Here is a 14,856-nt window from a genome sequence, read left to right as displayed (position 1 = left end):
AGAGGGGTGGCTTCTGCTTCATATGAAGGTGGCCTATGGCTCTCTTCCTAGGACAGTCCTGCAAGCTGAGGAAATGATTATCATGCCTCTCCGGTTCTCCCTCAGCTGTGATCGCACATCAGTAGGTTGGGCCTCAGTACATGGAGGACATACACTTGCAAGACCTTTGTTACTATGCTTTTCTATGTGGGCAAGAGAGTAAACCGGTTTTACCACATCTATTGTCCTTGACTGCTTACATCTGGACAATGTACCACATAGCCCTCGGCTATCATATATTAGTTCTTATTTTAGTTTGTTGTCTAAATTGCCCATTTGTTTAGACCCCACCCAAGTACTGTCACTTACTAAGAAATCGATGGATGCTTTGTACATGTCACTTGATATAGAAGAGGTTTGCACAGCTATTTATCCTGCGTTAATAACATGCGGGACCATTTTGTTATGACTAGGCTTGGACTGTGAACTTTTCTCCGTTCGCTGTGTTTGCAGATATTTCTGCATTCCGAGCTTTGCGGAGCACACAGAGTTGTTAAAAACTCCACTCTGCAAAATTTGGCAACCAAGCAAAGTCCAATGCTAGACCACCTCCCAGCGAGCTTTCTCAATGCTGGCGGCCGCTGATGGTCACGACTGCTCTCGTGCGGAACCAACTGCTTGTTTTGAGGAATGTGCCACTCGAGGAGAAAATCTCCTCGTGCTGCAGAAAGGAGCAGCATCCTCGTGCCCTGCGAATGGTGCCGTTTGCACTACAACAAAAACAGGGTGCTAAAAATCTGTGTGAACAGCACAAACTAATGCACTCCACTGCTTGCAGAACTATGTGGCAGAGTTATTTTTGTCCGCTTTATAGAGTTCCGCATAAGAGAAATCAGCAAACTATTGTCAGGCCCACTTTTGACAAGACTCACATTTGGAACAGTGCATCATGTGGTGGCTTTTCCTAATATGAATCCAGCCCCTTAAATATGATATTTTGCCTGTGAGATAGTTGGTGTAAACAGAGAGCACGTTGCAATTTTTGATGTTTTGTAACTTTCTTCTAAGCTATAGGCATTTTTATCTTAAACCCAACCTTGTTGCTTAAAACATTAGATTTTATAATTTCACTATGAATTATTAAATGATCCTTCTGCATTTTTTATTGCACATTTTTTTATCCTGAAAGCCATTAATTGGAGTTAAATTGTAATATAGAAGCAGATCCCTGATTTTTATTATATATGTTAAAACATTGTTTTAATCATTATGGTAGACACTGCTGAGCCAGAGGCCCTAGGGGCATATTAGCAAGACTGGCAATAACATTATCGCCGCTTTAGCGGCAGAAAACTGCCGCTAAAACGGCGATAATGGGCTTGATAATATGCTCTATGGAATTCCAATTGAAGCCCATGTTAGAAGTGAAGGGTGCACCTCGCAGAACAGCACAGCAATCACAGATGCCCAGCAGACAGCAGGCTCCGTCCACAGATCGGAAAGCAGAGGCGAGTTCAGAGAAAGGGCAGTAGTGGGCTCCGGAGCTTCAAGGCTAAAGTGGAGGGCATGTGAGCGTGTGATGTGGCTCAAAGCATGCCCAGATGTCTGCGAGGTATGTTCCCTCCAGGGACGTCAGCAGCCATGGCTGGGTTTAGGGGAAGGACCCTGCTGTTGCCTGAGTCCCTTACAGAGTGGGTACATCTAGGCCAGTGGCACAACTCTGTTCCACCTAATCAATATTGATTCAGAGGATTGCGGTTCATAGAATATTTGGTTGTCCTGCCTAATGGTGGAAGAGATGAGAGGATGCAGAAGTGGAGGCCAAACAATAGAACTCCAGTCTCTGCAATTCTTACCTTTGGGTATAATTAAGTGTCCATCATACACTATATCCTATGGGAACACATCACACAAGAGCAAGACCCTCTGGAATAATGAGATGCTGTGGAATGCAGTAAAAGGCAGGTGATCAGGAGGGCGATAATCCAGCTTTCCTAACAGCAGTGGTTCATTCTTGTCATGTCCTGTGCTCTATGCAAGCACAACAAGCTACATACTCACCATGGCAGTCTGTAATTCACCACTGGAGACTGACACAACACACAGCCAGCAACAATACCATGAAGAGAAACAATACCTACATTGTGGGCATGTGAGTGTGTGTCTCTGCTGTTTTTGACAATGGGTTCTCTCAGGTAATTCCATAATATAGGGCTCACTGTTCAAGTTGTGCAGGTGGCATAGCCCAGGCAGTCTCCTCCAAATGTTCCCTTGGAACCACATGAGTGCATTGTTGCTGCTGTATCCCCAGCACAAATACATGTGCATCATATATATCATCATATATATTGCCACTTTTTAACATAGAGGATCGTAACATGACGAAGCACAGGGATGGATTTCTTGATAACTCCCACTGACGGGCTCATCACCAAGGTGAAGTGGTATTTTAAGAATGATGCTGGAATATTCAAGTGCACCAAGAGAGTTGCATAAAGAAATACACCACTACAATAACAAAAGTTGTATTTTGTGTCATGAATGTGGTACAGTTCATTATAAGATTTGCTGAAAAATAACTGAGCATTTCTGGGCATTGGTAATCAGTTGAAAAAACATTTATTGCAAAAGAAAAGGTTCAACAAGTTTTCCAAAAAGCAGTCAATAAAAAAAGAGTCCTTTGGTAAACTCCATAAAATAGTGTGGGTGTTTGACATTTATTGTTGACAGTGTAAAGCTGAAATCATGACTTATGTGTCAGGCCAGTAGTTTCCTTGTTCCATGCACCCTCTAAATTCCCGCCATAAGGACACGTATGGACCTTTTGTGACAGTCAGAATTCAGCCTGAAATCCCAGAGCCTGGAATCCAGTCCAGGTTGCATCTAACAATTTGCAGCATCTGTATTAGTTGCCAATCTGAGATCTAGGGGACTTTGGAACTGGGATGGGCATGAATTCTTTCCAAAATGGAAAACAAACTTTCATGTAACAGCATTGCTGATGACTGATTATTGTCTGTCTGTTTCTTCTACAGGTCAAGTTGATCAATATTATTTCGCGATTGGATGCGCGTCTCAAGATTTCTGTCAATCATTCTATCTGGTTGGGTCGCATGTCTACACTTATGATTTACTGTGTTCACCTGCAGAGAAGCTTTGAGACCATTAATTACACATCTTATGCAGTAATACCCCAGCTTAGTAGTTGTCAGTGGAAACATTTTTAACGTTTTACAAGTACCTGGCATTCAGAGTCTGGACTTGTGAAGTGGAGCACTGTAAGAGAGAAGCAGATGAACTTATGTCAGCCTCCCTGAGACACAGAGTACACGTAGGCAATGTGCTTGGCAATATTTGGGCTGTTTACAGACCACCAACCTCCATATTATGCCATCTTTGGTGCCTGGGTGCATGAGAGGGTTTCATCTGCTTGATGCATTGAGTGCATGAGAGGGTTTCATCTGCTTGATGCATTGAGTGCATGAGAGGGTTTCATCTGCTTGATGCATTGAGGGCATGAGAGGGTTTCATCTGCTTGATGCATTGAGTGCATGAGAGGGTTTCATCTGCTTGATGCATTGAGGGCATGAGAGGGTTTCATCTGCTTGATGCATTGAGGGCATGAGAGGGTTTCATCTGCTTGATGCATTGAGGGCATGAGAGGGTTTCATCTGCTTGATGCATTGACTGCATGAGAGGGTTTCATCTGCTTGATGCATTGAGTGCATGAAAGGGTTTCATCTGCTTGATGCATTGAGTGATCCAAGCCCGGGCCCTTCAACCACCCACAGATATTGGCTTGTGGTCAGAGAAGGTGCTCCTCGCGATGAGCTTCTAATGCTGACTTGAGGAAACTGAAATCTAGTGTTGCCTCTCTATTTTAAATAACATCACCAAATTATTATTGTACAGTCAATGTATATCCTGCCAATAAATATTAATGCAGATTACATATCAGTCTCTGTGTTGACATGTGATACACAAACAGTGTACCACACTTCAACATGCTTTAAAACTGGCTGACTTTGAATCTCTGACTCCTTCAGTTTTATCACATCCTTTCCACCACCAACGGCTGTTTAATTATGACCACATCTGTGCCTGAACCAGAGAGACAAGGTGTCACCTCCCATCTGAGATGCAGCTGGAAATTTTGGATCAGTCATTGGGGGCCGTCGAGGTCATCCTGCTTCTTTCAACAATGAAGGCCATCAGAGACGCTCTCAGGAGATTCCCAACTAACTAACCGTCTACTATCAGCGGGACATTATCAGGGGCTTCTGGTCATTGCTGCTTTGTTTTTCTTTCTTGGCCTGAAAGTTAAACACCTCTTTGAATATAACATCATGGAAAACATCTGCCACATTGTGTTGATGATCTCAAAACAGAAGAACGTAGAGTTATGAGTTTATTTGTGCTCTGTAATCCTTTGACATGTCTGCTTTATGCTGTAGAAAACCCCGTGAACTGGGGTGGCGTGGTGAGCAAAATAACGATGGATTAAACCCAGATCTGTGACTGGGGGTGAATGTTTTGCCAATGTGCAACATTCCGTCGATCATCTTGTGTGTTTTGCTGTTCGCCCTATGTGGGAAGGGTATGCCCAGACGTGGGTCCCGTGCTCACTACGCCACTGGAGTCAAGCTATCCTGGCTGAAGAGGGGTGAAACCCCGAAACCGGTCCTAGGATGCTTGATTCCGGTCCAGGGAAGACATGGCTTGGCAGTTCGGGCTGGACTGTTCTCATGAGGTACAGGGTCAAGACTGATTTGCATATGGCCATGTCTGAACTGGGGTGGCGTAGTGAGCAAAATAACGATGGATTAAACCCAGATCTGTGACTGGGGGTGAATGTTTTGCCAATGTGCAACATTCCGTCGATCATCTTGTGTGTTTTGCTGTTCGCCCTATGTGGGAAGGGTATGCCCAGACGTGGGTCCCGTGCTCACTACGCCACTGGAGTCAAGCTATCCTGGCTGAAGAGGGGTGAAACCCCGAAACCGGTCCTAGGATGCTTGATTCCGGTCCAGGGAAGACATGGCTTGGCAGTTCGGGCTGGACTGTTCTCATGAGGTACAGGGTCAAGACTGATTTGCATATGGCCATGTCTGAACTGGGGTGGCGTAGTGAGCAAAATAACGATGGATTAAACCCAGATCTGTGACTGGGGGTGAATGTTTTGCCAATGTGCAACATTCCGTCCATCATCTTGTGTGTTTTGCTGTTCGCCATATGTCAAAAGGGTATGCCCAGATGTGGGTCCCGTGCTCACTACGCCACTGGAGTCAAGCTATCCTGGCTGAAGAGGGGTGAAACCCCGAAACCGGTCCTAGGATGCTTGATTCCGGTCCAGTGAAGACATGGCTTGGCAGTTCGGGCTGGAGTGTTCCCATGAGGCACAGGGTCAAGACTGATTTCCATATGGCCATGTCTGAACTGGGGTGGCGTGGTGAGCAAAATAACGATGGATTAACATCAACATAACAACACATAAACAATATAGAACTGATTTATAATTTACATTGAAAAAATTAATAAACTTAAGTTGACACTGCTGCATCTACTATGGGTCTGTGTTTTTTATGGATAGCTATTGGTTGAGTGTTTAATGGGAGAGGGGTTGTAAAAGGAATAAAGGTAAATAGACACCCATATAGAACAGTTAATGTCAAAGACAGGATGAGACCCTCATTGACATAGAACCATGGCAGTAGGCATGCCTGCCGCCACTGTGAAGTCCAATGGAGGATGGGTTGGACCAAAGTGAAGTTCAAGACTGTCTCTCAAGTACATGGTGGACTCCAGGTTTGTCATGAATGTATCTCCAAGAAAGTCTAGATGATCATTAGAGTTTCAACAACTGAGTCCCAGTTAGGAAATCTGGGTCTACCGTTAGCTGATTAAGCTGTAACATTTTTAGGCTGATCCCAGAATTAAGCATTCAAAACATACTTTAAAGCTTCTCGTTATGATGTGGGATAAGGCAAGAATTTACTAGGTCTGATGGTGACCCATAACAAAGAAAAAAAAACATCCTTGCTGAAAAAAAGGCATCTTATGTGGCCGAGTCTTACCCACCTGTGGCACACATTGGTTATAGTGGAGAATCAGGAGCAAATGAAGAGGAAACATAGTTATATCCCATTTACTTCTAAATGTTTAAAATAATTCCTCCCCAGATCAGGAATCCAATGACCTGGAAGACTTAAAGTGCTCTTTTGAATTTTAAATGAACATTGCTCTTGGATTTTTGGGAGGGGAGGGTGCTGCTGCTGCTCCTGTGTGGCCCTGAACATGAAACCAATGTTCCTGCAGTGCTCCTAGCCTCCTTGTACCACCACAGTCCAAATATGCACATTTTTATGTCACACTGCACAGGATTCTGGGACGGCCCTTTGCTCTCAGGTCTATTTTAACAAAGTGTATTATTATAAGGAGTTGGCAGTCGTCCTCTTTAAGGAATAATATCACCAACTGCCAGAGTGTACTGCAAGAGTCACTAAATTAACATGAGCTCAAACCCAATGACACAGACAGGCTTAATCTAGGGAAATGCATAAATTATTTATGCAGTACTGAAACAGTAATAAATTCAAAATACCGATCAATATAAAACCCAAATCGAATTTAAAAAAATCAGGTACATTTTAAAAAGGGAAATGTCATGAAAATGACCAAAATCCAATAAGGAGAAACAGAGGAATTACATTTTAAAACTTTAAGTACATTTGAGTGGCAATAGTATTCTATGGTACACCGGGACCTAAGCACACTTCATGGTTTACAAAAATGGGCCTCGAGCTTGGATACACCAAGCAGGTCGGCCTGGTCTAGGATTTTGCCTTCTGACTTAGGGGATATTCTCAAGAATGTGTGATAACCATCGCAAAATTAGCTTAACGCAACTCTTCACATCCCAATCTATAGCGGGAAAACAACTCCGTGTTAACGTGGTATTCTCAACACGGCAGTACCATGCAATAGTCCCACGATAACGCGTCAAATGACTGTGTTAGAATTAACGCGATGCTGAAAAAACGCGAAACACGAACGCGAAAATAGTAGCGATGAGGCCAATCGCGATACAAAAATCAGCGATAACCCGTGATAGGCCTGCAATTTCAACGCGTCTTGCTGGAAAATGCACCATAAAAGCAGAATGAAAAAACTGTGAGATGACAATGTACGAGTACAACTCCACATCCGTGATGTAGAACAAATGACCATTGTCCCGCTTTAAATAGGCATCTCCTCACAGTCAAAATGTACATTGACATGCAGTCTGCATGTAAACTGTGCAAAGGCTGAAACATGCATGGAACACACTGAGAAACCCATCTCCCCTTCACATTGCAGAGGGAAAAGCAACTCCTACTGCACACAGACGTGTCATGTCCATTGTCAATATATGATGAAAGCGGGGACGAATGCAGGGGCAGTGACTCCCACTTACATACATTTTGCCCATGTTGTGGGACTTGAGTCACAGAGAGCATCCATGCATCATGGTGGTACATATCAATGCCAAAGAGTGGGATTTCCTACTAACTGTGACACACAGAACTGACAGTTTGAATACGTGACACTCTAAACAGCTCCCTGGACAGAGGTGACACACCCACCATCCATAACATTGTTAGCACTACATGCTGCACTTGTCTGAGTGATGTGCCTGTGCAGATGAGTGAAATGCGCTCAGGGAATGTTTTTTGGAATGCATTTTCGTGCACATGCTGTGCCTGTGGTCATTTTGTACTGTCCCTTGATAGCTAAGGACTGTCGCAATGTGACGTGCTCATGTGAAGAAATTGTCAATGATGGTGTTCCTACAGCCTATTCCTGCTGCGACTGCAGTGGGGTGTGGTCCACCTGCCTCATCTTCATCATCATCGTCCGATGCATCTGGCACTTGTATCCATGGGACACGTTGGAACCGGTTGTGGTTCCAAACAAACTGCACAGCCTTTTTCAACTGAATGAATTAAATCAATTACATTTTTCATTTTTTCTTCGTTTTAACTCCATGTTTTCTCTCTTTGCTTTTTGTCCATATTCCTTTTATTCCATGTATTTTTCAATTCATTGTGTCCATTCCATAACCATTCAGTTGAAAAAGGCTGTGCAGTTTGATTGATTTGTCCATCCCACTATCAACAGCACTACATTTCCCACAATGCAACTTCCACTCCTTCCTTAAGACCCGATTCTCAGGTAATCACAGATAACATAATCTGTATACGAAACATCTTGCAGTTCGTTACACCAATGCGCAATGCACAATAGTTCATTTTGTAACCAATTTACTGTCTGCCACTCAAAGTCTCTCTTCGAAAAATGCCGATGGTAGTCTTTGATGTCTGAAAAAACACTCTACTCTTTCACTATAATTCACATGGTCATTGATTTTTATCATACATACTTTGTTGTGTTTTTAAACTCATCGTCCTTAATAGTTACTCAGGGGTGCAAAATCACCAAATACAGGCGGAAAGTCAATTCAATGAAGACAAGAGGTGTTGAACTGCACACCTGCATTCTCCATGCTTTTCTTGCTTGACCGCTCCAGAACTGTAGGGGCAGCAAGTTTGCTCCGCGCTCCGCCCCATTGCGCTGCAGAAACAACGAACACCTTGGAACCGTTGTGGTTCAAAACAAACTGCACAGCCTTTTTCAACTGAATGGTCATGGAATGGATACTACGAATTGAAAAATACATGGAATAAAAGGAATATGGAGAAAAAGCAAAGGGAGAAAACATGGAGTTAAAACGAAGAAAAAATTGAACATTTAATTGAATTGATTCATTCAGTTGAAAAAGGCTGTGCAGTTTGTTTGGAATCACAACCGGTTCCAAGGTGTTCGTTGTTTCTGCAGCGCAGTGGGGCGGAGTGCGGAGCAAACTTGCAGCCTCTACAGCGGTCAAGCAAGAAAAGCATGGAGAATGTAGGTGTGCAGTTCACCACCTCTTGTTTTCATTGACTTGTATCCATGGGGCATTGCTGCATACACATATGTTGTGCAACACACAACATGCAACAATCATCATGCACACAATGTCTGGGCTGAACAGAAGCCTTCCACATGTGACGTCCAGGCACCTGAAATGTGACTTCAACAGGCCTAATGTGTGTTCCACAATGCCCCTGGTGTGTTTGTGGGCCACATTGTACTGCCTCTGGGCCTGTGTGTTTGGGGCTCGGAGGGGTGTCATCATCCAAGCGCACTTGATCACATGTGACAGTGCAGAGAGACATGAGTCAATAGTTGGTTCTGCATGATGTGTTGGCAGGCTCACTGGTTCATTGGTGTGTGATATGTGTGACTTTGTGATTCCTGTATGACATTTACTACTTGTTGCAAATGAGCGGCATCAGTGTGTAGTACGTGGCCTCACTGCTGCTCCGCCATCCCCCCGAGCCCATTCACTAGTGTGCGTAGCGCGGTTGCATCACTTGCACCCCTACGGCACACCATTGTCATGCCAGTCTGGGCATGTCCACAAGCCTGACAACAACACAGTGCAGGTGGGTGGCTACATGTGTGTAGGCCTATGATAAGGACAGGGCAGACCCAGTTCATGTCTGGCTGTACTCACCATGCGGTTGAGGGTAGACCGTTGGTTTATGCTGCGGAAATAGCAACACACACAACAGTTGGCATGTCTGATCGCTGACCCCGAGTGGGCTTGCGCACCCTTATTTACCCCTCGGCTGAGCCCACACTCCGGGGGCATGCTACACAGCAACATTGTAAATTGCGTGACAGGTGGCACCGACACTACACCAGCGACACATGCATTAGTTACTTCCTTGACAAGGCCTCAACTTAACCATGCCCAGAGCCACGTGTTGAATGACCACACCCTATGCCATACTGTCGTACGCCAGTTCACTCCCTTACACTCACAGGGGTGTCCGACACAGCAACATTTCCGAGGTCTACCCCACTGCCTGAGGTGACAAGGTTGCGCCCGCTGTACACAGCACAATGTAATGTGATATGGCCCGGGGCCCAATTGCATACATAATGACCACACAAGCACACTGAGATAATTTATGGAAATGGCTACGGGCAGGTGCGCCAGGCACCTTTTATTGCCAGGGTCGTATGTCCAGTGACGCCTGGGCTGGATGGGTGTTGGGTAGTGTAAGTCACCCCTCAGGTGTTGGTTGGTGCCGGCAACAACTAAAACAGTGATCAGACAATCAGATGTTCAAAGTTCAAACAGCAAAGGTCCATCACTTGAGCTGCACAGAGTTAGTGGCCCCGGATGCACTGCGGCCGGCACAGGCACACCGCCACGGGACGGTGACTTGCGATGCACTGATGTAGGGCCACGAGAGCTGAGTAGGTCCTCGTTGATGAGCAAGGAGAATGTCGCTAAGTGTTACGGGGGACAGTGGAAGGTGTCCATCCAGGGCATGATGCAGAGGGCAGAAGCAAGCAGAAACAGGCAATATGGAGTAGGTGAATGCCACAGTCTCCTTTTTCATGTCAGTATCAGCTACATGATGATAAAGACAACCTTCAGGCCATGGACTCAGATGACACCAAGGTTCAACCAGAGAGTGTTCATGAGTCAGTGGCACCAGAGCTGGAAAGGGATGCAGTCTGCGATGAGGCATGTACAATGATATGAGCTCTGCCATGAAGAGATCAAGACTCAGTTCCAATTGTGTGACCTACTTGACCTCAGTGTGTGCTGGAGGCAGTGGTCAGCAGTGGCCCACAGCCACGTGTCATCGGCTTGCGATGCACAGAGTCAGTGGCACCAGTGCAGTTGTAGGAAGTGTTCGATCACCTCCATAACAGAGATCCTTTTGTCCTCCAGACTAAACCGTTTCTTCCTCTTACTCCTCTCCTTGCGTACTGTGATATGAACACTGCCATGATGAGCTCAAGACTCAGTTCCAAATGTGTGACCTAATTGACCGCAGTGTAGGCCAGAGGCAGCGGTCAGCGCAGGTCAACCGTTGTGCAGTCTGCCCCTCCAGCATCTCTAACACACAGCGTTGAAATGGCATGTGGAGAAGATTTCTGGTTGACGGAGATGGAGGCACCAGAGCTGAGCGGCTGTGCACCGTGCGATGATGCCGTGGACTGTATTGCATTGGTGTGAGGCCTGCTGGACCGCAGTGTAGGCCGAAGGCAGAAGTCAGCGAGGGCCCACAGACACGTGTGGTTGGAATGCTATGCACAGAGTTGGTAGCACCACATCGAAGGGAGTATAATGACATAAACTCAGCCATAAAATACTTTAAAGCTCTTCATTATGATTTGGGATAAAACAAGAATGTATTAGGTCTGATGGTGACCCATAATAAAAAAAAAAATGTACAAGCACAATCCCATATTGTGTAATCAAGACTCAGTTCCAAATGTGTGACCTACTTGTCCGCTGAGTATGCCGGCGGAGTACGTCAACAAGAAAGGAGTACAGCGGGCCTTGCTCGTGGAGGCTGAGATGGTCTGAGGAGGCTGCTAAGATCGCGGGCCTTGGGCTTGGAGCTTGTACCGGCACATGGTGGACCCTCTTGGAGACCGGCCTCGTGGCAGGGTGAGAGGCACCGCCCTGACAGATATGTTGGCCATTCCGGAAGAGAATCATGCCCAGGGATACGTGCTTTTTATTCACACCCCTACGCTAGCCTGGCATACGCGGGCCAGCCCATTCTGCACACGCTTACGGGGGGACGTAACAAGCTAGATTTCTGAGCTCTTCCCCACTGGCTGGGGTGACATGGTTGCATCCACTGTCCATAACACTACCACCACCAGCAGCAATTGAGGATGCAAGAGGTTCTGAGAACAGATTATGACATCCTGTGAAGAGTTATCCTGTGTTCAAAATACTACTTTATGATTAAACCAGGAATTCTAGGAAAGCATTGGAAATGTGATATCTGGTGCAATTTCAAATATAAAAAAAATAATCAGGATATATGCTACAAGCATCCGATATTGAATATATGATATTTAAACAATATTACAGTAGGCACTCGTTCAAAAGAGGGAATGTGTGTTCATTTCCAAACAACCCTTAAGGTGATTAAAGAGGTCAAAGATAACTTTAGAAAGGTATCCTAGTGGTAGCTGTGGAGAGCAGCCTTCAGGCTCAGTCTTGAAGGTATATTAAGGAGCTTGTTTTACCAGAATGCAATCTTATAGTATTGGTTAAATGAAAGGAAAAACTGGAAGAAACAAACAGAGAAATCAATGAATACAAAGAGGGCCTTACCCAAAGTAAAATTACCAAATTCCAGAAAGATCTGAAAAGATTTTCCTACGCAAAGACTTACCCTTACGCTGAAGCTGACTACCAGCCACCCCACAGCGCTGACATGTCAGGTACCTCATCGGATGAAGACTCATCAGTAAGCAGTGGCTCTAGCAACAACAGCTACCGCAGACGCCAACAAGGCAGAGGTGGACAATCAGGTTGGCAACCACCCTGGTCCCATGGGCCCCAGGGACCAAATATGCTATACCCACCTCTCTACCCCCCCCGTACACCCACAATTTGGGTACGGTTGGAACCCACCGTTCGGCCCGCCTCCACCATATATGAATCAGAACCAACCACAGCCTTTTTTAGGAAGAGGCCGACGAGGTCGCGGAAGGAGACGCAGAGGGAGTACGGTACACTGGCAAGACAATCCACAGCAGGGTGCTCAGACAAGGAGCCAAACCAGAGACCTACAACCAGGCCCGAGCACACGCTGAGCCTTGTCTCTAACCTTTCAAAACATGTCTTAACACCCACTGAAGTGGCCATCCTAGAAAAAGGACTTGGCTATGCCCCCACAACCAAACTAGACAAATTCAAGCTGCACTGCGAACTAGCGGAATTCTTTCGCAAACTTAAAATCAAGGCTTTCTTTGAGAATGCACCCGCACTCACTGACCCTGGAGACCAAGGGGACACGACCCTTAGAGCCAAATCAACATTCATACCTCCGCCATGCTCCATACCACCCGAGATCTTGGTATACGAGCAGACAGTGTTCAAAGAAATTGAAGCCCTCAAAGAACCCCACATGTTCCAAAACACCAGCAAGGCGGAACGTATGGCCCTACAATCATTGAAGCAGAATCCAGAGATCATTATCAAACCAGCGGACAAAGGGGGAGGCACGGTAATACTCAATAAAGAGGACTACCACCGCGAGTGTGAGCGCCTACTTAATGACACCAAAAATTATGAGTTGCTCACACATGACCCCACCCCCTCCCTCAAGACTCGCATACAATCCTTAGTGGATGATGCGGAAGACTCTGGCCACATATCCAAGAACGAGGCCAAATTTCTCACAACCGCACAAGGCAAGGTACCATATTTTTACACTGTTCCTAAGATTCATAAGAACAAAACCCCTCCTCCGGGACGCCCCATCGTCTCCGGCATCGGGTCTCTTTTAGAACCCCTTTCACGTTTTTGTGATCATTTCTTGCAACCATTGGTTCAATCCACCAGCACATACCTTAAAGATACCAAAGACCTTCTAGGTCTTCTAGGGGACATACGCTACGACCCCAACACTTCTTTCTTGGTGTCACTTGATGTAGAGAGCTTGTATACTAGCCTCCCTCAAGACGACACCCTCAAAGTATTAGAACAGGCTCTAAACAACACCGACTGGCAATATCGCACCCCTCCTTCCTTTGTACTCAAATGCGCAACACTAGTGCTCAAAGAGAACTACTTTGAATATGAAGGCAAGCTATATCTCCAGAAGTACGGCACTTCAATGGGCAGCGTTTTCGCCCCAAGCGTAGCGGGCCTGTATGTCTTCCATTTTGAGACCAAACACCTCCTCAACATCAACTCATCACGCATCCCCCAAATCAAATTCTACAAGCGATACATTGATGATATCCTCCTGATCTGGGAGGGATCAGGAGAATCTTTGGCCTCTTTCTGTGAATGGATCAACACGTGCGACCCTAATCTTAGGTTCACACACAGCTCAGACAGGCATCGGACCACCTTCCTAGACCTGGACATAAAAGCAGAATCAGGAGGCCTTGTGAGTAAGACTCACTTCAAACCCACAGCTCGGAATTCCCTACTACACTTTTCCAGTTTCCATCCCCGAGCCCTCCGTGAGAACCTTTCATATGGCCAATTTCTTCACCTCCGCAGGAATTGCAGTGACACCAAGGACTACAAGGCACAGGCAACTGACCTTTGCCACAAGCTGCACCAACGTGGTTATCCCCGCAAGATAACCAAGACAGCTAACAAGAGGGCCAGAAACCAAAATCGCGAGGGCCTACTGGAGAACTACATTAAGGCACCTACCAGTCCGCCACTCACATGTGTGACCACCTTCAACACAGTGACCAACAAAGTTGCTCAAATCATTAAAAAAAACTGGAGAATCTTGAATACAGGAAAACTCAACTGGGAACCTCCCCTCTTGGCCAACAAAAGAGCACGCACCATCAAGGACACCATCGTATCCACCAGACCGATCAGCTTTCCCAAACCCACCAACACGGTCCTCAACGCATGGGGCCTCCCCAACGTCAAAGGGCATTTCCCATGCGGCAATTGTAGTGTCTGCCACATTACTGAAACGACCAAACAACTGAATCTTGAACCCGGCAAAACTTGGGAACTCCGCAAACATACGAATTGCAACTCGGAAAATGTTGTGTACCGGATCACTTGCCCTTGCAACCTCACCTACATAGGCATGACCACTCGCAAAATAAAAACAAGGATCTGTGAACATCGCAGTACAATACGATGCAAGAGAAATACCACCAAAATGACTACCCATTTAATAGAAAAAGGCCACACGACCAATGACATGAGATGGGTTGTTGTAGAGGCCCTGGACCACAACCTTCCTAATATCCAGAGTCGCCTTT

General features: G+C 45.8%; 1 protein-coding gene across 1 annotated transcript in view; it reads left to right on the top strand.

Annotated features, from left to right (window-relative positions):
• LOC146844090 (phospholipase A2 inhibitor and Ly6/PLAUR domain-containing protein-like) overlaps positions 1–4,753 on the top strand; it is a 138,195-nt gene extending 133,442 nt beyond the window's left edge. Inside the window, exon 6 of the mRNA XM_085650838.1 lies at positions 3,015–4,753. Coding sequence (XP_085506964.1) covers positions 3,015–3,139 — 125 coding nt within the window. The 3' untranslated portion in view covers positions 3,140–4,753. The remainder of the gene's footprint in view (positions 1–3,014) is intronic.
• The last annotated feature ends 10,103 nt before the right edge of the window (positions 4,754–14,856 follow it).

The sequence above is a fragment of the Triturus cristatus genome, chromosome 4_1 (assembly GCF_964204655.1).
Source record: "Triturus cristatus chromosome 4_1, aTriCri1.1, whole genome shotgun sequence".
Taxonomy (NCBI): domain Eukaryota; kingdom Metazoa; phylum Chordata; class Amphibia; order Caudata; family Salamandridae; genus Triturus; species Triturus cristatus.
Note: the sequence above shows the minus strand (reverse complement) of the source record. Positions and strands in the feature narration are given on the sequence as shown.